General features: G+C 44.6%; 1 protein-coding gene across 1 annotated transcript in view; it reads left to right on the forward strand.

The window, feature by feature from the left end:
* LOC144497123 (tenascin-R-like) overlaps positions 1-25,291 on the forward strand; it is a 291,741-nt gene that overhangs the window by 42,813 nt on the left and 223,637 nt on the right. The window contains exons 3-7 of the mRNA XM_078217919.1: positions 17,048-17,233; positions 18,749-18,838; positions 20,069-20,332; positions 23,966-24,232; positions 24,666-24,794. Coding sequence (XP_078074045.1) covers positions 17,048-17,233; positions 18,749-18,838; positions 20,069-20,332; positions 23,966-24,232; positions 24,666-24,794 — 936 coding nt within the window. The remainder of the gene's footprint in view (positions 1-17,047; positions 17,234-18,748; positions 18,839-20,068; positions 20,333-23,965; positions 24,233-24,665; positions 24,795-25,291) is intronic.

The raw sequence follows: 25,291 nt of genomic DNA on the forward strand, positions 1-25,291 counted from the left end.
CGACAACGGATGAATGAACACCGCTCGACAATCACCAGGCAAGACTGTTCTCTTCCTGTTGGGGAGCACTTCAGCGGTCACGGGCATTCGGCCTCTGATATTCGGGTAAGCGTTCTCCAAGGCGGCCTTCGCGACACACGACAGCGCAGAGTCGCGGAGCAGAAACTGATAGCCAGGTTCCGCACACACAAGGACGGCCTCAACCGGGATATTGGGTTTATGTCACACTATTTCACATAAATATTTCTGCTTTTTTCCTCCTGAGTCTTTATCATGCGATCCTAGAATCAGAATTTATGTCACACTATTTGTAACTCCCACAGTTGCGTGGACCTGCAGAGTTTCACTGGCTGTCTTGTCTGGAGACAATACACATCTTTTTAGCCTGTCTTGATGCTCTCTCCACTCCCATTGTTTTGTTTCTTAAAGACTGGATTAGTTGTAAGTATTCGCATTCCAACCATTATTCATGTAAATTGAGTCTGTGTCTTATAAGTTCTGTTTGTGAACAGAATTCCCACTCACCTGAAGAAGGGGCTCAGAGCCTCGAAAGCTTGTGTGGCTTTTGCTACCAAATAAACCTGTTGGACTTTAACCTGGTGTTGTGAGACTTCTTACTGTGTTTACCCCAGTCCAACGCCGGCATCTCCACATCGTGTTTCATGGGGACAGGGTGGAGGATCTTTGCTCTGTATCTCAACTCTTGTTCTACCTTTCCTGGGAGTGTTTCATATGTTCAGTGTAGAGGGAGCTTTACTCTGTATCAAACAACGTGCTGTATTTGTCCTGTGAGTGTTTGATCCAGAACCTCTCTATCTAAACTCACCTGGGTGTGTTTGATGGGGTTAGTGCAGAGGGAGCTTTACTCTGTATCTAACACTGTGCTCTAACTGCCCTGGGAGTTAGACCCTGCCATGTCTGCGTAGGTTTCCTCCGGGTGCTCTGGTTTCTTCTCACAGTCCAAAGATGTGTGGGTTGGGTAAATTGGCCATGCTAAATTGACCCTAGTGTCAGGGGATTAGGAGGGTAAATATTGAGGGTTATGGGAGTAGGGCCTGGGTAGGATTGTGGTCGATGCAGACTCAATGGGCCGAATGGCTTCCTTCTGCACTGTAGAGATTCTATGATTCTGTCCTGGGAGTGTTTGATGGGGATAGTGTAAAAGGGTGCTTTACTCTGTATCTAACCTCATTCTGTAATATCTTGGAAGTGTTTGATGGTGACAGTATGGAGGGATCTTGACTCTGTATCGAATCCCATGCTGTATCTTTCCTGAAATTGTTTAATGGGGACAGTTTAGTGGGAGCTTTACACTGTTTCTAAACCTTTTATGTTTGTATCCTGGGAGTGTATCATAGGCACAGCATTGAGGAGGCTTTACTGTGTATATAACCCTATGCTCTACCTGTCCTCGGAATGTTTGATTAAGACAATGTAGATGGGAGCCTGACATCGGTGTGGGTAAGTTACTGGGGATGTTTCTGAGGGACAGCCTCAGACAGTTGGCAGACAGCATCTACCAACGTTTCGATCGTCAAAGTCTGATTAGGGATAGTCAGCACAGCTTTGTGTGTGGTAAATCAAGGTAGGGATGTGTTCGGCACAACTTGTGGGCCGAAGGGCCTGTTTGTGCTGTAGTTTTTCTATGAACATATAGAACATAGAACATAGAACATTACAGCGCAGAACAGGCCCTTCGGCCCACGATGTTGCACCGACCAGTTAAAAAAAAAAAAAAACTGTGACCCTCCAACCTAAACCAATTTCTTTTCGTCCATGAACCTATCTACGGATCTCTTAAACGCCCCCAAACTAGGCGCATTTACTACTGATGCTGGCAGGGCATTCCAATCCCTCACCACCCTCTGGGTAAAGAACCTACCCCTGACATCGGTTCTATAACTACCCCCCCTCAATTTAAAGCCATGCCCCCTCGTGCTGGATTTCTCCATCAGAGGAAAAAGGCTATCACTATCCACCCTATCTAAACCTCTAATCATCTTATATGTTTCAATAAGATCCCCTCTTAGCCGCCGCCTTTCCAGCGAAAACAATCCCAAATCCCTCAGCCTCTCCTCATAGGATCTCCCCTCCATACCAGGCAACATCCTGGTAAACCTCCTCTGCACCCTCTCCAAAGCCTCCACATCCTTCCTGTAATGTGGGGACCAGAACTGCACACAGTACTCCAAGTGCGGCCGCACCAGAGTTGTGTACAGTTGCAACATAACGCTACGACTCCTAAATTCAATCCCCCTACCAATAAACGCCAAGACACCATATGCCTTCTTAACAACCTTATCTACTTGATTCCCAACTTTCAGGGATCTATGCACACATACACCTAGATCCCTCTGCTCCTCCACACTATTCAAAGTCCTCCCGTTAGCCCTATACTCAACACATCTGTTATTCCTACCAAAGTGAATTACCTCACACTTCTCCGCATTAAATTCCATCCGCCACCTCTCGGCCCAACTTTGCAACCTGTCTAAGTCTTCCTGCAAACTACGACACCCTTCCTCACTGTCTACCACACCACCGACTTTGGTGTCATCAGCAAATTTGCTAATCCACCCAACTATACCCTCATCCAGATCATTAATAAATATTACAAACAGCAGTGGCCCCAAAACAGATCCCTGAGGTACACCACTTGTAACCGCACTCCATGATGAATATTTACTATCAACCACCACCCTCTGTTTCCTATCCGCTAGCCAATTCCTGATCCAATTTCCTAGATCACCCCCAATCCCATACATCTGCATTTTCTGCAGAAGCCTACCATGGTGAACCTTATCAAACGCCTTACTAAAATCCATATATACCACGTCCACTGCCTTGCCCCCATCCACCTCCTTGGTCACTTTCTCAAAAAACTCAATAAGGTTAGTAAGGCACGACCTACCTGCCACAAAACCATGCTGACTATCACCTATCAATTCATTACTCTCCAAATAACTATAAATCCTATCCCTTATAATTTTTTCCAACATCTTGCCGACAACAGAAGTGAGACTCACCGGTCTATAATTCCCGGGGAAGTCTCTGTTCCCCTTCTTAAACAATGGGACAACATTCGCTAACCTCCAATCTTCTGGTACTATACCAGAGGCCAACGACGACCTGAAGATCAGAGCCAGAGGCTCTGCAATCACTTCTCTTGCCTCCCAGAGAATCCTTGGATAAATCCCATCCGGACCAGGGGATTTATCTATTTTCAGACCCTCCAGAATATCCTGCACATCCTCCTTATCAACTGTAATACTGTCTATTCTACTCCCTTGCAACCCAGTGTCCTCCTCAGCTATATTCATGTCCCCTTGCGTGAACACCGAAGAGAAATATTGGTTCTCTATGTTTCTATATCTGATGAATCTTTGAGTTTTTGAAAGTGGTAATCAAGAAAATGGATGAGGGTAGGGCAGTAGATGTTATTTATATGGACTTTAGCAAGGCCTTTGACAAGATCCCACATGGCAGGCTAGTCTGGAAGATTAGGTTGCATGGGATTTAGGGAGAGCTAGCAAATTGGATTCAAGAAGATGGATGAGGGTAGGGTAGTAGATGTTTTTTAATATGGACTTTAGCAAGGGTTTTGACAAGGTCCCGCAAGGCATGCTAATCTGGAAGGTTAGGTCGCATGGGATTCCAGGGAGAGCCAGCTAATTGGATTCAAAATTGGCTCAATGGCAGGAAGCAGAGGGTGTTGGTTGAAGGTTGTTTCTTGGGCTGAAGGCCTGTGACTAGTGGTGGGCCTCGGGTCAGTGTTGGGACCCATGTTATTTGTTATTTTATAAATGATTTTAATGTGAATGTACAAGGCATTGTTAGTAAGTTTGCAGATGATACTAAATTAGGAGATATCGTTGATAGTGAAGAAGGTTATCAAAAATTACAAGGGGATCTTGATCAGTTAGGTAAGTGGGCTGAGGATTGGCGAATGGATTTCAATACGATAAGTTGAGGTGTTGCATTTTGGAAAGTCAAGCCCGGGTAGGACTTGTACAGTGAATGGTAGGGCCCTGGGGGGTGTTGAGGAACAGAGTGATTGCACTATGACTCTTTACTCTGTATCTAAGCCGGTGTTTTCCCAGTCGTGGTATGTTTGATGGGAATAGGGCAGTGAGTCTGCACTAATACTGTTCTGTCCCTATGTGTTTGATGTATTCAGTGTAGAGATGGCTTTACTGTGTATCTAACCATGTGCTATATCTGTCCTGTGGGTTTTTTGATGCGGAATCTATAGAGAGGGCTTTACTCTTGTTACCTAAACCTGTGTTTTTCACCTCTGCAGCGAATAAAAGCACAAAATCGACTTTAAATACTTAAACACAATTTCCTTTATTCTGTAAACAACAGTAAATACTTGCAATGCATAAACCAAATACTCACTATCTGTTACTTTACTTAACTTAAGGTTCATTTCACTTGCAATTAAAACCCGGCCAGGATTTTGTTGCCACATGAAATCACTTCTTTGTTCTCTTCTCCTTCCAGATGTTGTCTCTTCTTGTGAGCTTGGTTCCCTGGTTCTTCACACTGCCTTTCTGAACAAGCTCTTTGTGTTCGCAGAGTTAAAATTCCAAAAGTTCCTTGGTAATCAGCCAACGAATTGATCAGGACCCCAATTCCATCGTTCAATTAGGCCCATCAAATACAACCATAGTATCATTGGTCACTTCAGGCCTCACCATCTAAGTGCATATTGTTTACATTCCAATGCCCAGCTAATGAACACTGGCTCCAAGAGTCTGTTTACAACTCATCCCTGCCAAGGACATAAATGGAAGGTAGTAATTGTAGGTTATTTATGAATGGATGGCGTTAGCCATTGATAATGTATCTTTCATTTTTGTATTTTGAATATTTGTAACTGTTTTTGTAATAATGTACTTATAATAAACAAAAGAAATCCCTACCAAGGACAAGCTGTTGAAACTGACATCTTTAGTCCTCTGACAAATTCCAGGCCCCTGGAAAATCCAGCACAGTGAAAAAAAACAACTTTAACCAAAAAATCAGGTTTGCTTGATTGAAGATCCTTCAGCATATTAAAAGTTAAAACTCCATTCAGCCACACTCTCTATCTAAACCACTGCTGTACTTTTCCTGAGGTTGTTTCTTGGGACAGTGTAGGGGGAGATTTTCTCCATCTATCTCTGTGCTGTACCTGTCCTGGAAATGTTTGATGGGAACTGTGTAGATGGAAATTTTCTCTTTATCTAACCTGTGTTGTTCATGTCCTGTGAGTGTTTTGTGGGGACAGGAGAGAGGGATCTTTACTCAGTATCTAAACCCGTGATGTATCTTTCCTGGGATTGTGTGATGGGGAAAGTTTAGAGAGGCCTTTACTATGTATCTGACCCTATACTTCAACTGCCCTGGGAGTGTTTGATGGGGAGAGTGGAGTGGGTGCTTTTCTCTTTTTATCTATCTTGTATGTACCTGTCCTAGGAGTTTGATGGGGGCAATGTAGTGGGAGCTTTTCTCTGTATCGAAACACCTGCTGTACCTGCCCTGGAGTGTTTGATGGGCACAGCGTAGAGGAGACTTTACTGTGTTTATAACCCTCTGCTGTACCTTCCTCAGAGTGTTTGATTGAGACAATGTAGAGGGAGCTTTACTCTATCTAAGCCCATGCTTTCCCTGTCCTGGGAATGTTTGATGGGGACAGTGCAGATGAAGCTTTGCTCTATATTTACCCCAACCTATACCTGTCCTGGGAATGTTTGATGGGGACAGTGCAGATGAAGCTTGACTCTGTACTAACACTGTTCTGTACATGTGCTGGGCGTGTTTGATATATTCAGTGTATAGATGGCTTTACTGTGCACCTAACGATATGCCATATCTGTCCTGCGAGTTTCTTGATGTGGAACCTATTGAGAGGGCTTTACTCTGTATGTAAACCACTGCTATACCTTTCCTGAGAGTGGTTGATGGGGACAGTGCAGAGGGAGATTTTCTGTAGAGTGTAGAGGGAGCTTTACTCTGTCTAGAATCCCCTGTTGTACCTACGCTGACTGAGTTTGATGGGATGTGTCGAGGGAGCCTTACTCTGTATCTAACCCTGTGCTATACCTGCCCTAGGAGTGTTTGATGGTGATAGTGTACAGGGGGCTTTACTCTGTATGTCAACCCTTGTTGCACCTGTTTTGGGAGTGTTTGATGGGGACGTGTAGAGGGAGCTTTATCTTGTATCTAACTGTGTAATGCACGTAACCTGGGGGTGTTTGCTGGGGACAGTTTAGTGGGAGCTGTACTTTGTATCTAATCCATTTCTGTTTGTATTTTGGGAATGTATGATGGGCACACCATAGCGGAGGCTATATTGTGTACCTAACCTATGCTGTACCTGTCCTCGGAGTGTGGAACCCGTGATGAAAGTAGGGTTGTGGAGGAAGGGGAATTTTAGAGTTACTGTGGAGAGCGGAGGAGTTATCTATGTGAAGGAGATCTCCAAGAATTAGCTCTGGACTGGGAGAAGTTGAAGTTTGAATCCAGTTAAGTCATGACACGGTGGCATCGTGGTTAGCACTGCTGCCTCACAGCACCAGGGACCTGGTTTCAATTCCAGCCTTGGGTGACTGTCTGTGTGGAGTCTGCACATTCTCCCCCTATCTGCATGGATTTCCTCCACGTGAGCCAGTTTACTCCTACAGTCCAAAGATGTGTAGTTAGATGGATTAACCATGGTAAATGTGGGGGGTTACAGGGGATAGGGCAGGGAAGAAGCCTGGTTAAGATACTCTGTCAGAGAATGAATGCAGATTCGATGGGCCAAATGGCCTCTTCCTTAATTGCATTAGGGTTGGCAAGTTCCCGGGGTTGGATGGGATCTGTCCCAGGTTATTGCGGGAGGCAAGGGAAGAAATAGCTGGGCCTCAACAGATACCTTCACATCCTCTTTGGCCACAGGCGAGGTTCCAGAGGACTGGAGAATAGCCAATGTCGTTCCCTTGTTTAAGAAAGGAAGCAGGAATAATCCAGGAAATTATAGGCCGGTGAACCTGCATCTGTGGTGGGGAAGCCTCTGGAGTAAATACTGAGGGAAAGGATATTTGCACATTTGGAAGAAAATGGACTAGTTAGTGACGGGCAGCATGGTTTTGTATGGGGAAGGGCATGCCTCACTGACTTGATTGAGTTTATTGAAGAGGTGACAAAGATAATTGATGGAGGAAGGGCTGTGCATGTAGTTTATATGGACTTTAGCAAGGTGCTTGGTAAGGTCCTACATGGCAGACTGGTACAAAAATTAAAATCATATAGAATTCGGGGTGGGCTGGCTAGATGGAGGCAGAACTGACTTCGTTATAGGATAAGTCTAACAAACACCAGGTTAAAGTCCAACAGGTTTATTTGGTAGCAAAAGCCACGAGCTTTCGGAACAGGCTGTCCTTTCGTCAGGTGGGTGGGAGTTCTGATTACAAACAAGGCACAAAGACACAAACTCAATTTACTTGAATAATGATTGGAATGTGAGCCTTTACAGCTAATCAAGTCTTAAAGGTACAGACAATGTGAGTGGAGGGAGCATGAAGCACAGGTTAAAGAGATGTGTATTGTCTCCAGACAGGATAGCTAGTGAGATTTTGCACATCCAGGCAGGTTGTGGGGGTTACAGATAGTGTGACATGAACCCAATATCCACAGAGTCGCTGAGCAGAGACTGATAGCCAGGTTCCGCACACATGAGGACGGCCTCAACCGGGATATTGGGTTCATGTCACACTATCTGTAACCCCCACAACCTGCCTGGATGTGCAAAATCTCACTCACTGTCCTGTCTGGAGACAATGCACATCTCTTTAACCTGTGCTTAATGCTCCCTCCACTCACATTGTCTGTACCTTTAAGACTTGATTAGCTGTAAAGGCTCACATTGCAATCATTATTCATGTTAATTGAGTTTGTGTCTTTGTGCCTTGTTTGTAATCAGAACTCCCATCCACCTGACGAAGGGACAGCCTGTTCCGAAAGCTCGTGGCTTTTGCTACCAAATAAACCTGTTGGACTTTAACCTGGTGTTGTGGGACTTCTTACTGTGTTTACCCCAGTCCAACGCCGGCATCTTCACATCTTGTTATAGAAGGCAGAGAGTAGCAGTGGAAGGGTGTTCCTCAGAATGGAGATCTGTAGCTAGTCGTGTCCTGCAGTGATCAGTGCTGGGACCTCTGTTGTTTGTGGTATATATAAATGATCTGGAGGAAAATGTGAGTGATCTGATTAGTAAATTTGCGGATGACACAAAGATTGGTGGAGTTGCTGATCGTGCCTTGGATTGTCAAAGGATACAACAGGATTTAGATAGATTGAAGACTTGGACACAGAAATGGCAGATAGGGTCATAGAGGTTTACAGAATAGAAACAGGCCTTTGGCCCAACTTGTCCATGCCGCCCTTTTTTTGTAAACCCCTAAGCTAGTCCCAATTGCCTGTGTTTGGCCCATATCCCTCTATACCCATTTTACCCTGTAACTGTCTAAATGCTTTTTAAAACACAAAATTGTACCCGCCTCTAGTACGACCTCTGGCAGCTTGTTTCAGACACTCACCACTCTCTGTGTGAAAAAATTGCCCCTCTGGACACTTTTGTATCTCTCCCCTCTCACCTTAAACCTATTCCCTTTAGTTTTAGACTCCCCTACCCTTGGGAAAAGATATTGACTATCTAGCTGATCTGTGCCCCTCTCCTTATAACTCAAACCATCAAGTCCCGGTCGCATCCTAGTAAGTCTTTTCTGCACTCTTTCTAGTTTATATCCTTTCTATCATAGGGTGACCAGAACTATACAGTATTCAAAGTCTGGCCTGACCAATGTCTTGTACAACTTCAACAAGATGTCCCAACTCCTGTATTCAATGTTCTGAGCAATGAAACCAAGCACGTTGCATGTCTTCTTCACTATTCTGTCCACCTGTGATTCCACTTTCAAGGAGCTATGAACCTGTACCCCTAGATCTCTTTGTTCTGTAACTCTCCCCAACACACTACCATTTATTGCGTAAGTCCTGCTCTGGCTCAATCTACCAAAATGTATCACCTCACATTTATCTAAATTAAACTCCATCTGCCATTCGTCAGCCCACTGGTCCAATTGATCAAGATCCCGTTACAATCCGAGATAACCTTCTTCACTGTCCACTATGCCACCAATCATGGTGTTATCTGCAAACCATGCCTCCTATATTCTCATCCAAATCATTAATATAAATGACGAATAACAGTGGACCCAGAACTGATCACTGAGGCACACCGCTGGTCACAGGCCCCCAGTTTGACAAACAACCCTCTACAACCACTCTCTGGCTTCTGTCATCAAGCCAATTTTGTATCCATTTAGCTACCTCATCCTGGATCCCTTGAGATTTAACCTTATACCTACCATTCGGTACCTTGTCAAAGGCCTTGCTAAAGTCCATGTAGACAACATCAACTGCACTGCCCTCATCTACCTTCTTGGTTACTCCTTCAAAAAGCTCAGTCAAATTTGTGAGATATGATTTTCCACTCTCAAAGCCATGCTGACTGTCCCCAATCAGTCCTTGCATCTCTAAATGCCTGTAAATCCTGTCTCTCAAAATACCTTCCAACAACTTACCCACCACAGATGTGAGACTCACCGGTCTGTAGTTCCGAGGCTTTTCCCTGCAGCCCTTTTTAAACAAAGGCACAACATTTGCCATCCTCCAATCTTCAGGCACCTCACCTATGATTCAAATATCTCTGCTGGGGGATCCGCAATTTCCCCTCTAGCCTCCCATAATGTCCTGGGATACACTTCATCAGATCCCGGGGATTTATCTACCTTGATGCGCTTTAAGACTTTCAGCACCTCCTTCTCTGTAAAATGTACACTCCTCAAGACATCACTATTTATTTCCCCAAGTTCCCTAACATCCATGCTTTTCTCAACTGTAAATATTGATGAGAAATATTAATTTGGGATGTCACCCATCTTTTGTGGATCTGCACGTAGATGACATTGTTCAGCTTAAGATGGAGTTTAGAACATAGAACATAGAAAAGCTACAGCACAAACAGGCCCTTCGGCCCACAAGTTGCGCCGAACATGTCCCTACCTACTAGGCTTACCTATAACCCTCTATCTTACTAACTTCCATGAACTTATCCAAAAGTCTCTTAAAAGACCCTATCGAATCCGCCTCCACCACCACTACCAGCAGCCGATTCCACGCACCCACCACCCTCTGAGTGAAAAACTTACCCCTAACATCTCCTCTGTACCTACTCCCCAGCACCCTAAACCTGTGACCTCTTGTGGCAACCATTTCAGCCCTGGGTAAAAGCCTCTGAGAATCCATTCTATCAATACCTCTCAAAATCTTATACACCTCTATCAGGTCACCTCTCATCCTTCGCTTCTCCAAGGAGAAAAGACCTAGCTCTCTCAACCTATCCTCATAAGGCATGCCACCTAATCCAGGCAACATCCTTGAAAATCTCCTCTGCACCCTTTCTATGGCTTCCACATCCTTTCTGTAATGAGGCGACCAGAACTGGGCACAGTACTCCAGGTGGGGTCTGACCAGGGTCCTATACAGCTGCAGCATTATCTCCCGATTTCTAAACTCAATTCCTCTACTGATGAAGGTCAGTATTTCATGCGCCTTCTTCACCACAGCCTCCACCTGTGATGCTGCTTTGAGTGTCCTATGAACCCGGACCCCAAGATCCTTCTGATCTTCCACACTGCCAAGTGTCTTACCCTTAATATTATATTCTTTCATCCTATTCGACCTGCCAAAATGAACCACCGCACACTTATCTGGGCTGAAGTCCATCTGCCACTTCTCTGCCCAGTCTTGCAGCTTATCGATGTCTCGTTGCAACTGCTGACATCCCTCTACACTTATCCACAACAGCACCAACCTTTGTGTCATCAGCAAACTTGCCAACCCATCCTTCCACTTCCTCATCCAGGTCATTTATAAAAATCACAAAGAGCAAGGGTCCCAGAACAGATCCCTGGGGCACTCCACTGGTGACCGACCTCCATTCAGAAAAAGACCCATCTACAACCACTCTTTGTCTTCTGTGGGCAAGCCAGTTCTGAATCTACAAGGCAATGTCCCCTTGTATCCCATGCCCCTTCACTTTCTCCATAAGCCTTGCATGGGGCACCTTATCAAACGCCTTGCTGAATTTAATTCCGACAAATGCGAGATGATGCATTTTGGAGGATAAAATGTAGGTGTAAATGCAGAACCCATTGGAACATTATACAGAGGGATCTGGGCATGCAGGTCCACAGTTCCCTAAAAGTAGCAACACTGGTGGCCAAGGTGATGAAGAAAGCATATGGCATGCTTGACTTCATCTGACAGGGCATATAGTACAGGAGTTGGCAAATCATGTTGCAGCTATGTTTAACCTTGGTCAGGCCGCATTTGGAGTATTGCATGCAATTCTGGTAGCCACACGACCAGAAGGACTTTGGAGAGAGTGCAAAGAAGGTTCACCAGGATGTTGCCTGATCTCCAGTGCATTGGCTATAAGGAGAGGTTGCATCAATTAAGATTGTTTTCACTGGAACGATGAAGGCTGAGGGGAGACCAGACAGAGGCCTACAAAATTATGAGAGGCATAAACACGGTGGATAGTCAAAGGCTTTTTCCAAGGTTGGAAGTGTCAATACAAGGGGACACAGGTTCGAGATCAGAGGAAGAAGGTTTAAGGGAGATGTGCAGGGAAGGTTTTTCACGCAGAGAGTGGTGTGTGCCTGGAATGTCCTGCCAGAGGAGACAATTGAAGCAGGCACATTAGCAACATTCAAGAGACATTTAGATGGGTACATGAATAGGAGGGAATGGAGGGATACGGACGGAGTAAGGGCAGGTTTTTTTTGGTTTAGTTAGGGCATCACGATTGGCATGGACTTGGAGGGCTGTAGGACCTGTTCCTGTGCTGTACTTTGTTCTTTGTTTCTTCTTTGTCCTATTCCCCACCAGACATCCTGACTGCCTATAACATGAAACCGAATTTTAAACATTTTCCTTAAACATTAAAAAATATAACTATAGCAATAGCACACTATCATCACAATTGTTCAAATGATGTGAATAGGGAATCATTTGAGGAGATCCTATTCCATTGGATACTGTAAAGCTTATCATCAGACTGGTTGTGGGCAGATTTTGGATATTAATTCCAATGAAATATTTAAAACAAGCAAAATGCGGGCCTTTGTGTATGGTGGGACTAGTGTCAGCATTCTCTACAAAGATCTAACGGACACTTGATGGTTTGAATAGCTTCCTTGTGTGCTTTCAGTTCTGGGGTTGTTCTCTTCGACTTGAATTGTTGGTGCTGAAGCTGTCTGAGTGCAGGATCATTACCATGGAATTTGATTGTGGTTGATCTCCTCCTGTCCACCTTCGTATCAGAGTACAGGATCTTTCCCTGACAAATTTCAATCTCAGTCCTGAAATTTTACATTGGCCCTTGTCTCAACTGCAGATTTTGATGGTTCCAGATTTCCACAACTTTGTATGAGGAAGTGTTGACGATGTCACCTGGACATTTTACCTCCTTATTCCATTCTCCCTTACAACAGAGGGAATGAGTTTCTCTCCATTGACCTGATCAACTCCCTTAAATATCTTCTGAATATCATTCAGATCACTCCCTTGTTTTCTTTACCCAAGGGAATGTAAACCTCATCCATTGAACCTGTCCTCATAATTGAATTCTTTGCAGAGTCTGCACATTCTCCCCGGGTCTGCATGGGTTTCCTTCAGGTGCTTTGGTTTCCTTCACAGTCCAAAGATGTATAGGTTAGGTGGATTGGCCATGCTAAATTGTTCCTTAATGTTCCAAGATGTTTAGGTTAGAGGGGTAAATATGTGGGGTTCATTGAATCATCAAATCACTACAGTGCAGAAGGAGGCCATTCGGCCCATCAAGTCTGTACCAACAACAATCCCACCCAGGCCCTATCCATGTAACTGCACGTATTTACCCTGTTAATCCCCCTGACACTAAGGGGCAATTTAGCATGGCCAATTAACTTAACCTACGGGGATAGGGCCTGGGTATGATGCTTCGTCAGAGAGTCAGTGCAGACTTGATGGACCAAATAGCCTCCTTCTGTACTGTAGCTTCCACTCTTCATTCTTGCCCTTGTGATACAGTTGATACTCTCATATTTTAAATATCTATCTGTCTTAAGTGTAAGGTCTTAAGACCTTACATTTCCCCTACACTGAACTCCACCTGACAGAGTTTTACCTCATGATTTATTTTTCAATATCATTTGTAAATCTGTTCCTATTTGTAGTGTTAATGTTCTTATAATTTTATAAAGGCACCAGTCACTCATATTGTGGGTTCATTTATTAAGACTAGTTACATAAGAATAGATGTATAGATAGACAGAAAGCGTGAAGATATTAGCAAGCAGAGCTATCTGAGCTACGTTCTGCTTAAATCAAAAGTAGAACTGAAACCGGATTGCATGACACACTTTCATTCTAGTGAGGCCAAATGCAATCCCATAAAGACATATTACAACATACCCCTTTCTTTTTAAAGGTACTTTTCCCCCTTCCAAAGAAGTCGAACTATTTACAATATATCTTCATGATTAGTTGTCATCGCATAAGTGTGTAGGACTGAGGAATCTATGAGTCTCTAAATCATGGAAGTAATCTTGTGGTACAGCCAGATCTTAGAGTAGAAACCTTGTCTGAGGTTTCTTTAATTGCTCACGGCGATTATCATTCTTGGATGTTGTTCTTGTTTTCGATTGGGATCTTGTCCTCAATGCAATAGGACCGTACGGTGGTTGAGGAACTGCAAATCATTCTCAACTCAACTGACATTCTGTGGGAGCCTGTGGAACCTGGATGTGAACTTGTCCCAACTCTAAACCTGGAAATTTGTGTTTGCATTTTTATTGTGCACAAGGGAGTCTTCTCTTGTAGTTTTAACAGTTCCTCTGTAGTTCCTGAGATAATAGATTAGGTAAGAGGAGGTAAATTAGTATATATTGGTCTGCCAAACATGAGCTCTGCAAGGAATGGAATAATTGCACTTAAACATGTCTCTCTCAGATCTAACGTTATAATGTGTAGATCTTGCTTTTTCTGTCTCACATGTTCTTGTATTTGAGAATTAGGGATTTCACCACCATAGACTCCCTAGAACCATAGAGTTCCACAGTGCAGAAGAAGGCCATTCAGCATGTTGAGTCTGCACTGACTCTCCAAGGAGCATCCTACTCCGTCCCCTGCACGTGGCTAATCCGTCTGACCTACACACCTTTGGATTGTTGGAAGGAACCATAGCATGCAAACCTCACACAGACAGTCACCCAAGGATGGGTCCCTGGCACTGTGAAGCAGCAGTGTTAGCCACTGTGCCGAGAAATCATTCGCTCAGTTGGACCGTTCAAAGACACAAAGAACAAAAAAAGTACAGCACAGGAACAGGTCCTTCAGTCCTCCAAACCTGCGCTGATCATGATGCCTGCCTAAACTAAAACCGTATGCATTTACGGAGTCCATATCTTTCCGTTCCCATCCTATTCATGTATTCATCTAGTTGCCCCTTAAATGCTGCTATCATACCTGCTCCCACCACCTCCCCAGGCAGCACGTTCTAGACATTCACCACCCTCTGTGTAAAAAAAACTTGTCTTCCACGTCTCCTCTCAACTTTTCCCCACGCACCTTAAACCTATGTCCACCAGTACTTGACTAGGAAAGAGCATCTGACTATCCACTCTGTCCATGCCACTCATAATCTTGTAGACCTCTATCAGCACCCCTCAACCTCCGTCATTCCAGTGAGAACAAACCGAGTTTATCCAACCTCACCTCATAGCTAACAACCTCCAAACCAGGCAATATCCTGGTAAACCTCTTCTGTACCCTCTCCAAAGTATCTACATCTTTCTGGTAGTGTGGCCACCAGATTTGTACACAATATTCTAAATGAGGCCTAACTAAGGTTCTGTACAGCTGCAGCATGACCGGCCAATTTTTATACTCAATGCCCCGACCAATGAAGGCAAGAATGCCGGATGCTTTCTTGACTACCTTATCCACCTGGGTTGCCACTTTCAATGATCAGTGGACATGTACGCCCAGATCTCTCTGCCTGTCAATACTCCTATGGGTTCTCCCATCCACTGTATAATTCCTGCATGCATTGGACCTTCCAAAATGCATTATCTCACACTTGTCCGGATTAAACTCCATCTGTCATTTCTCCGTCTAAGTCTCCAACCGGTCTATATCTTGCTGTATCCTCTAACAGTCCTTTTCACTATCCGCAACTCCACCAATTTTTGTGTCGTCTGCGAACTTACTAATCAGACCTGCTATATTTTCCTCCAAATCATTTATATGTACTATGAACAACAAAGGTCCCAGAACTGATCCCTGTGGAACACTGCTAGTCACAGTCTTCCATTCAGAAAAGCACCCCTCCACTGCTACCCTCTGTCTTCTATGGCCAAGCCTGTTCTGTATCCATCTTGCCAGCTCTCCTCTGATCCCGTGTGACTTCACCTTTGAGGTACCTTGTCAAAGGCTTTACTGAAATCCATGTATACAACATCCACTGCCTTTTCCTCATCTCTCATCTTCGTCACTTCCTCGAAAAATTCAATCAAGTTAGTGAGGCGCAACCTCCCCTTCACAAAACCATGCTGTCTATAACTAATAAGTCTATTTGTTTCCAAATGTGAGTAAATCCTGTCCCTAAGAATCTTTTCCAATAATTGCCTTACCACTGACGTAAGGCTTACTGGCCTATAATTATCTCTGCTGCCCTTCTTAAACAAAGGAACAACTTTTGCTATTCTCCAGTCCTCTGGAACTTCACCTGTAGCCAATGAAGATACAAAGATTTCTGTCAAGGCTCCAGCAATTTCCGCCCTTGCCTCCCTCAGTATTCTGGGGTAGATCCCATCAGGCTGTGGGGACTTATCTACTTTAATGCTTTTTAAGATGCCCAATACCACCTCCTTTTTGATATCGACATGACCCAGAATATCTATACACCCTACCCTGGACTCCTCATCCATCAAGTCCCTCTCTTTGATGAATACTGAGGCAAAGTATTCATTTAGTATCTCGCTCATTTCCTCTGGTTCCATGCATAGATTCCCTCCACTATCCTTGAGTGGACCAACCGTTTCCCTGGCCACCATAGAAATCATAGAAACCCTACAGTGCAGAAAGAGGCCATTTGGCCCATCGAGTCTGCACCGACCACAATCCCACCCAGGCCCTACCCCCATATCCCTACATATTTACCCACTAATCCCTCTAACCTACGCATCTCAGGACACTAAGGACAATTTTTAGTATGGCCAATCAACCTAACCTGCACATCTTTGGACTGTGGGAGGAAACCGGAGCACCCGGAGTAAACCCACGCAGACACGAGGAGAATGTGCAAACTCCACACAGACAGTGACCCAAGCCGGGAATCGAACCTAGATCCGTGGAGCTGTGAAGCAGCAGTGCTAACCACTGTGCTACCGTGCCTGCCCTCTTGCTCTTTACATAATGTATAAAATGCCTTAGGATTTTCCTTAATCCTGTTTGCCAAGGACTTTTTAATGACCCCTTTCAGCCCTCCTAATTCCTTCCTTAAGTTCCTTATATTCTTCAAGGGCCTCATCTCTCCTAAGCCTTTTAGACCTTATAAATGCTTCCTTTTTCTTTTAGTTCGATCTAGGCTAATCAGGAGAAAAAACAGTATGGCTGACATTCCACCTATCATATGTATCTGAAATGGCTTACCAAAAAAAAAGCAGACTATTATCTGCGATGATCTCTCTATCTACATCAGATATTCTGAAAATAGCAATTAGAGTGTGTGCAACAGCTGTGCTTGATGTACTGCGCAATTGTTAAATTGTTGAGCAGACCTGAGTCTGAAGGATGTATGTCCACTATCTTAGAGCTGGATTTCAGGGCAGGTAGGTGAAAAGGGTGATGGTGCTTGTAGTTGACCTTAGTCCTTTTTGTCAACATCCTTGTTTTATACTTTATTCCACAGAAATCGACGCTCCCAAAAACCTGCGTGTGGTGACACCAGGGGACAGCAGGCTGGAGCTGGAGTGGGAGAACAGTCAAGCTGACGTTGACAGGTACAAGGTGGTCTACAGCACACTGGCAGGTGGGCAGTACCATGAACTCAATGTGCCCAAAAACACAGGGCCAACAAGCAGAGTCACCATAACTGGTGAGTTGCAGAGCTGAACAACACTGCAGTATCAGCATTCAACCAATGATAGAGCACAGGACAGAGTGTGAATCTATTACACACGGCTGAATTGGTAATGTTATGGATGGTGTGGTAATAATGTTGCTACAATGTTGTTGCTACTGCTCATAGTTCTTATGGTGATGACAGTGGTGTTAATGCTGCTGCTAATAACGCTGTTAATAATGGTAATGATACTGGTGATCATGATATTATTATAGATTATAATCACTATCATCGTGGGCTTTGGAATTCAGCTGCTGTTTCCAGTCCTCGACCATCTTTTGTTTTTCATTGGTCTCATTATTGCCACCTTTTACCTTGCAGCATCATCCCTTTTATTACATAATCTCTCCTGTCTTTCACACTACCACAGATCTGCCTCTTCCTCTCCAAATCTTTATACTTACATTAAAACCTGTTGGGAAATCTTCTGTATTTTGTTGAACTGTGTGTATTCCACAACACAATGCTGACGCCTCCTCCGCTTCACTCTCCCCAGTTTGAACTAAAGGTCATCGACCAGGAACGTTAATATTGTTTCCTCCCCAGAGGCCGTCTGACCGTATTCCCAGCACTTTCTGCTTTTCCATAACATGGGAAGCGTCTGCAGGGATTTTGTCTTTGCTTGCTAATGGGGATGCTGACAGTAAACATATAGACAAGAAGCAGGAAGAGGCAATTCAGTCCCTCAAGCCTACTCGTCCATTTAATATGCCAGGTGGTTAGCACTGCTGCCTCACAGCACCTGGGACCCGGGTTTAATTCCCGGCTTAGGTCACTGTCTGTGTGGAGTTTGTACATTCTCCCCATGTCTGGGTGGGTTTCCTCCGGGTGCTCCGGTTTCCTCCCACAGTCTGAAAGATTTGTTGGTTAGATGCATTGGCCATGCTAAATTCTCCCTCAGTGTACCCGAATAGGCACGACTAGGGGATTTTCGCAGTATCTTCATTGCCATGTTAATGTAAGCCCACTTGTGACTAATAAATTAAAAAAAAATAAGGTCATGGTTGCTCTGATAGTAACTTCAAATCTACATCACAACTACACCCTCAGAATATTCTATGTCACTTCTCACTCTAAGTCCATTTGTAGCCTCCTTGCGCCCTCTTTACAACTTACTTCCCTACTTGTCTTTGAGTTAACAGCAAATTTAGCAACCAGTTTTTCAATCCCTTCATCCCAGTCATTTATACAAATTCTAAAATGTTGAGGTCCCAGCACTGATTCCTGTGGCACACAACTCGATGCATCTTGCCAACCTGAAAAAGATCCATTTATGCCCAACCTCTGCTTTCTGTTTGCCAGGCAATCTTCTATCCATGCCAATATGTTACCCTCAATAACATGAGGTTTTATTTTCCACAATAACCTTTGAAGTGGCACTTTATCAAATGCCTTCTGGAAATTTAGTACATTAATCCATTGGTGAAGATGCTGAGGTTGATAGCTTTAGTTCTCACGAGTGACCTTCTCTCTGGATTTTGTCTGCAGATTTAATGCCTGGCACTGAGTATGGTATAGGGATCTCTGCCATTAAGGCGATGAAGCAAAGTGTTCCAGCCACCATGAATGCAAGAACTGGTAAATCTCCAATTCCTTTCTAGTGTGGCTTTGAATTCCACACTGTTCAATATTGTAATGTACTTTTAAGGGATAGCAACATGACATCACTTTAAGGGAAGCTTGTCGTGTGATCGAGCCTCAGTTTCACTTCAGCCTGGAGTGGAGCACACGCACACAGCTCTGCTGCTGTTGAGCTCAAGTTTTCCATGTATTTATGCTCACATGTGCCTGTTCTTAATAAATGAACTCACAATGGGTTTGCACAATCCCTTATGAGTGATTGGTGCCTTTATATTATTATAAAAACACAACATGGTGGCAGCAGTGGTTCATTCTAAGCAACATATTGCTCAGCCTGGCAGCAAGATGAAACATAGTGAAAGTGAGGCTCGATCACATGACACATCACTTACACTCACACATACTCAATTTATTTTATATTCATGTTTAATTATTATTATTCAGCTAATAAATTACATTCAGCAAAGCAGTTTTCATGGATGCTACTGGTAGCCCACATTTGGGGATGGTACAGATGTACAGTAATCATGCAATCACGCAGGTTAGAATTACTTGTTAGCAGTGGCAGAAAGGGTAAATTGTGCAATATCTAGGGTTGTTACAGTGTACTGGTATAGGATGAAACAGGCAGTATTCAAAGATTATATAGATAATATTTGAATCTTTGACCAAAGGGCGGCACGGTGGCCCAGTGGTCAGCACGGCTGCCTCACAGCTCCAAGGACCGAGGTTCAATTCTGGCCTTGGGTAACTGTCCATGTGGAGTTTGCATGTTTTCTTCTCCCGCTGCCCATGTGTCCTCCCACAGTCCAAAAACGTGTAGGTTACGTGAATTGGCCATGCTGAATTGCCCCTTAGTCCCCAAAATTGTGCAGGTTAGGTTGATTTGCCATGCTAAATTGCTCCTTGGTAATCCGCTGGGATTGAGTGATGAGCATTGGGATTGAGTGATGAGCATTGGGATTGAGTGATGAGCATTGGGATTGAGTGATGAGCATTGGGATTGAGTGATGAGCGTTGGGATTGAGTGATGAGTGTTGGGGTTGAGTGGTGAGCGTTGGGGTTGAGCGATGGGCGTTGGGGTTGAACGATGGACTTTGGGGGTTGAGTGATGGGCGTTGGGGTTGAGCGATGGGCGTTGGGGTTGAGCGATGAATCCTGAGATTGAATTCCTGTTGTTTAGGCTGGTGGTTTTTCAGTTGTTTCTTCTAACTCCATCTTTTGCAGATTTGGACCGTCCTCTTGGCCTGGCTGTGTCAGCCTCTTCCAACACCAGCATCTCCCTCACGTGGAGTGAGATTCGAGGTCCCCTTGATCACTATCGAGTCACCTATACTACAGCCACGGGTGTGAGCTCAGAGGTGATGATTCCGAGGGGTAGTCACTCTGTGACTTTCAATAACCTGGAGCCACACACAAAGTTCAACGTTTCTGTTGTTGCAGAGCGAGGCTGGCAGCAAAGCTACCCATCTGTCATTGAGGGCATGACAGGTGGGTTCAAGGAGGAGATTAATCCTCGGTTATTGAGTGAGTGATGGGGGAATCAGTCATGGAGTGTGGGTTCGAGAGTCAGGTGGTGAGCTACTCACGGCAGAATACCCAGCCTCTGACCTGCTCTTTTAGTCACAGTATTTTCAGTTTCTGGTCAATGATAACCCCCAGGACTTTGATGGTGAGGGATTCAGTGATGGTAATGGTATTGAATGCCAATGGGGAAATGGTTAGATCCACTATTGGTGGAGATGGTTATTATCTGGCTGGCACTTATCATCATAGAAATCATAGAAACCCTACAGTGCAGAAGGAGGCCATTCGGCCCATCGAGTCTGCACCGACCACAATCCCACCCAGGCCCTACGCCCATATCCCTACATATTTACCCGCTAATCCCTCTAACCTACACATCTCAGGACACTAAGGGGCAATTTTTTAGCATGGCCAATCAACCTAACCCGCACATCTTTATATGGCGTGAATGTTACTAACTAATCAGACCAAGCCTGGATATTGTCCAGGTCTTGCTACATTTGGATATTGACTGCTTCAGTATCTAAGGAGCAATGAATGAAACTGAAAAAACTTGGTGCAATCATCAGTGAACATCCCCACTTCTGACCTTATGATGGAAGGACATTGATGAAACAACTGAAGATCGTTGGTCCTAGGACACTACCCTGATAAACTCCTGCAGTGATGTCGTGGAGATGAGGTGACTGACGTCTAACAGCTACAACTATCGCCCTTTGTGCCAGCGTACTCCAGCCAGTGGAGGATTTTCCCCTGATTCCCATTGACTGCAGTTTTGCGAGGGCTGCTTGATTCCATGCTGCTTTGATGTCAAAGACAGTCACTCCCACCTCACCTCTGGAGTTCAGCTGTTTTGTCCATGTTTGAGGTCTGGATCTAGGTTGCCCTGGTGGAAGCCACACTGAACATCAGTGAGCAGATCATTGCTGAGTGGGTGCTGCTTGATTGCGTTGTTGATGACCCCTTCCATCATTTTATTGATGATCGAGAGTAGACTGATGGGGCGGTAATTGACCAGGTTGGATTTGTCAATTTTCCACATTGCTGGGTAGATTCCAGTGTTGGCATGGCTCAGAGCCCGGCAAGTTCTGGCTGTAGGTTGTTCTGAATGCTTCAGCCTTATCTTTCGCACTGATTTTCTGGGCTTCTCCGTCATTGAGGATGGGGATATTTGTGGAGCCTCCTCCTCCAATGAATTGTTTATTTGTCCGCCATCATTCATGGCTGGCTGTGACAGGACTGCAGAGATTGGATCTGATCTATTGGTCGTGGAATCATTTAGCTCTGTCTATTACTTGTTGTTTATGTTGTTTGACATGCAAGGAATCCCATGTTGTAGCTTCACCTCATTTTTCAGTATATCTGCTGTTGCTCCTGCCATGCCCTCCTGCACTCTTCAATGAACCAGGGTTGATCCCCTGGCTGGGTGGTAATGGTAGAGTGGGGGATATGCCGGGCCATGAGGTTACAGATTGTGGTTGAGTACAATTCTGCTGCTGCTGGTGGCCCACAGTGCCAGTTTTGAACTGAGTATAATGGAAAATTAGAAAATGCTGAAAAAAACTGGGAAGAACAAAGAAAATTACAGCACAGGAACAGGCCCTTCGGCCCTCCAAGCCTGCACCGACCATGCTGTCCGACTCAACTAAAACCCCCCACCCTTCTGGGGACCATATCCCACTATTCCCATCCTATTCATGTATTTGTCCAGACGCCCCTTAAAAGTCACTATCGTATCTGCTTCCACTACCTCCCCCGGCAGTGAACTCCAGGCACCCACCACCCTCTATATAAAAAATTTGCCTCGTCCATCTCCTTTAAACCTTGCCCCTCGCACCTTAAAACTGCCCCCTTAATTGACTGTTCCACCCTGGGAAAAAGCTTCTGACTATCCACTCTGTCCATGCCCCTCATAATCTTGTAGACTTCTATCAAGGTTGCCCCATAACCTCCGTCGCTCCAGTGAGAACAAACCAGGTTTCTCCAACCTCTCCTCATAGCTAATGCCCTCCATACCAGGAAACTTCCTAGTAAATCTTTTTTGTACCCTCTCCAAAGCCTCCACATCCTTCTGGTAGTGTGGTGACCAGAATTGAACACTATATTCCAAGTGCGGCCTAACTAAGGTTCTATAAAGCTGCAACATGACTTGCCAATTTTTAAACTCAATGATCCGGCCAATGAAGGCAAGCATGCCGTATGCCTTCTTGACTATTTTCTCCACCTGCGTTGCCACTTTCAGTGACCTGTGTACCTGTACACCCAGATCCCTCTGCCTATCTATACTCTTAAGGGTTCTGCTATTTACTGTGTATTTCTGATTTGTATTAGACTTTCCAAAATGCATTACCTCACATTTGTCCAGATTAAACTCCATCTGCCATCTCTCCGCCCAAGTCTCCAACCGATCTATATCCCGCTGTATCCTCTGATGGTCCCCATCGCTATCCGTAAATCCACCAACCTTTGTGTCATCCGCAAACTTACTAATCAAACCAGTTACATGGCAGGCTGATTGGGGAGGAAATGGTCAAGTACGTTTTTCACTCTTGTTGGTTCCCTCACTACCTGCTGCAGACCTAGTCTAGCAATTATGTCCTTCAGGACTCATGATGTGGAGATGCCAACGTTGGACTGGGGTAAGCACAGTAAGAAGTCTCACAACACCAGGACTCAGCCAGCTCTGTCTGCAGTGCTGCTACCTAAAAACTCTCGGTGAGAGGCCTTTTATGTCCCCAACCTAGGCATGTGAAGTGATCTTGTCACACTCAGTGCTTTGTTCAAGTAATGTTGAAGATGGTGGAGGTACTGAGCACTGAATTAGAGCAGTGTGCCTCTTCATCACCGTGTCTATGACCATTGCCCACCTGAGGCTATCAGAATCAATGGGAACGTGGAACACCCATTGTCAGTCAGCTGTATGGGATTCACCATGGGGAAATCCTCTGACAGTCACTGCTGCATGGACTTTCTGATTTCTTGCACTCCTTATTTTCTTCATTATTTAGTGGAAAAGATGTTACCCACTGTCTTGTAGTTGAGGTTTGTTTTATATTTTACAGCAATGAAATACTTGAAAAATAATAATTGAGAGAGCTAGTGGGGAGACTGGAATTGCTTGTACCTCAATGTTCTTTTGAAGAAAACAACTATTTTATTAATGTAGTCACTGCTGTAAGGTCAGAGACACAGCAGCCGATACTGGAACAGCAAACGCCCACTTAACAGTGTGAGTAACCCCACACCGTTAGTTTAGGAGTGGGATCAGAGATAAATATTGGACAAAACTCTGTGCATTCTCTCCAAAAGGGATTCTCTTATCTAGACCTGGAAGGACAGACATGGACTCAGTTTCATTTGAAAGGCAATACCCCTGACAGTGTAGCTCTCCCTCAGTATTGCCCTGCTGTATCAGTCTGTGTTCAGCTTGCTGGAGGAGGAACAGAAGCATTGGACTGAGTGGGTTAGGGGTCAGTGAGGTGCTGACCTGGGGGCTGGAGGTTAGAAGTCAGTGAGATGCTGCTACTGAATAGATGGCCAAAGGTTCAGTGTGGTGCTGACAGTGAGTTACTGATGTTCTGCATTCTTTGATAATAGGTTTCCACCCAATCGAGGAGTTGGTATTCTCTGATATTAACACAAGGAGTGTCAATGTGTCCTGGCATCAGCCAACACCTGCTGCCGACATCTTTATCCTAAATTACAATCCCCAAGACATTGGAGGGATGATGCAAGTGACTTTGAATGGAACACAGACAGACATTATTCTATCCAATTTAAAGCCTGGTGTAGAATACATTGTCACTCTAGTGGCCATCCAGGGGACCATAGCTTTGGAACCAGTGGTGGGAAAGTTCATTACAGGTAGGACAATTATTATAAAAATCCCTCTCCCACATTCCTGTATCTGGAACACTCTAATCCATCTCTCACACTCATGTATCTGGAACACTCTAATTCCTCTCTCACACTCATGTATCTGGAACACTCTAATTCCTCTCTCACACTCATGTATCTGGAACACTCTAATTCCTCTCTCACACTCATGTATCTGGAACACTCTAATCCATCTCTCACACTCATGTATCTGGAACACTCTACTCTCTCTCTCTCCCCCCTGTACCTGGAACACTCTAATCCCTCTCTCACTCTCCTTTATCTGGAACACTCTAATCCCTCTCTCACTGTCCTGTACCTGGAACACTCTAATCCCTCCCTCACTCTCGTGTATGTGTTATCTTTGGTCTTGTCTGTTCATTAGTGAACCGTTCTGTTTCTCGTTCTTTGTCTTCTCCAGCCTTAGATCCACCTCTGGGCATTTCCTTTACTAACATATCCGATGATTCGGCGATGTTGATTTGGAGGAGTCCTGTGGCCAGCTTTGACCATTATCAGTTGTTGTACCAACCTGTTGCAGTCCAGGATGGTAAGTCACGTGGGTTTCAATACCATTACCATTAGGACCATTAGGAGGTGGTGTAGCACAATTTTCTCTCAATTAGTAATCCAGAGACCCATGGTAATGTTCTGGGAACCCGGGTTTGAATTCCACCATGCACTCTGGATTGTTGTAAAAACAGTAAGAAGTTTATCAACACCAGGTTAAAGTCCAACAGGTTTATTTGGTAGCAAAAGCCACAAGCATTCGGAGCCTTAAGCTCCTTCTTCAGATGAGTGGGAATTCTGTTCACAAACAGGACATATAAAGACACAAACTCAATTTACAGAATAATGGTTGGAATGCGAATACTTACAGTTAATCAAGTCTTAAAGATACAAACAATGTGAGTGGAGAGAGCATTAAGACAGGTTAAAGAGATGTGTATTGTCTCCAGACAGGACAGCCAGTGAGACTCTGCAAGTCCAGGCAAGCTGTGGGGATGACAGATAGTGTGACATGAACCCAATATCCCGGTTGAGGCC

Source organism: Mustelus asterias, chromosome 8 (genome assembly GCF_964213995.1).
Source record: "Mustelus asterias chromosome 8, sMusAst1.hap1.1, whole genome shotgun sequence".
Lineage (NCBI taxonomy): Eukaryota > Metazoa > Chordata > Chondrichthyes > Carcharhiniformes > Triakidae > Mustelus > Mustelus asterias.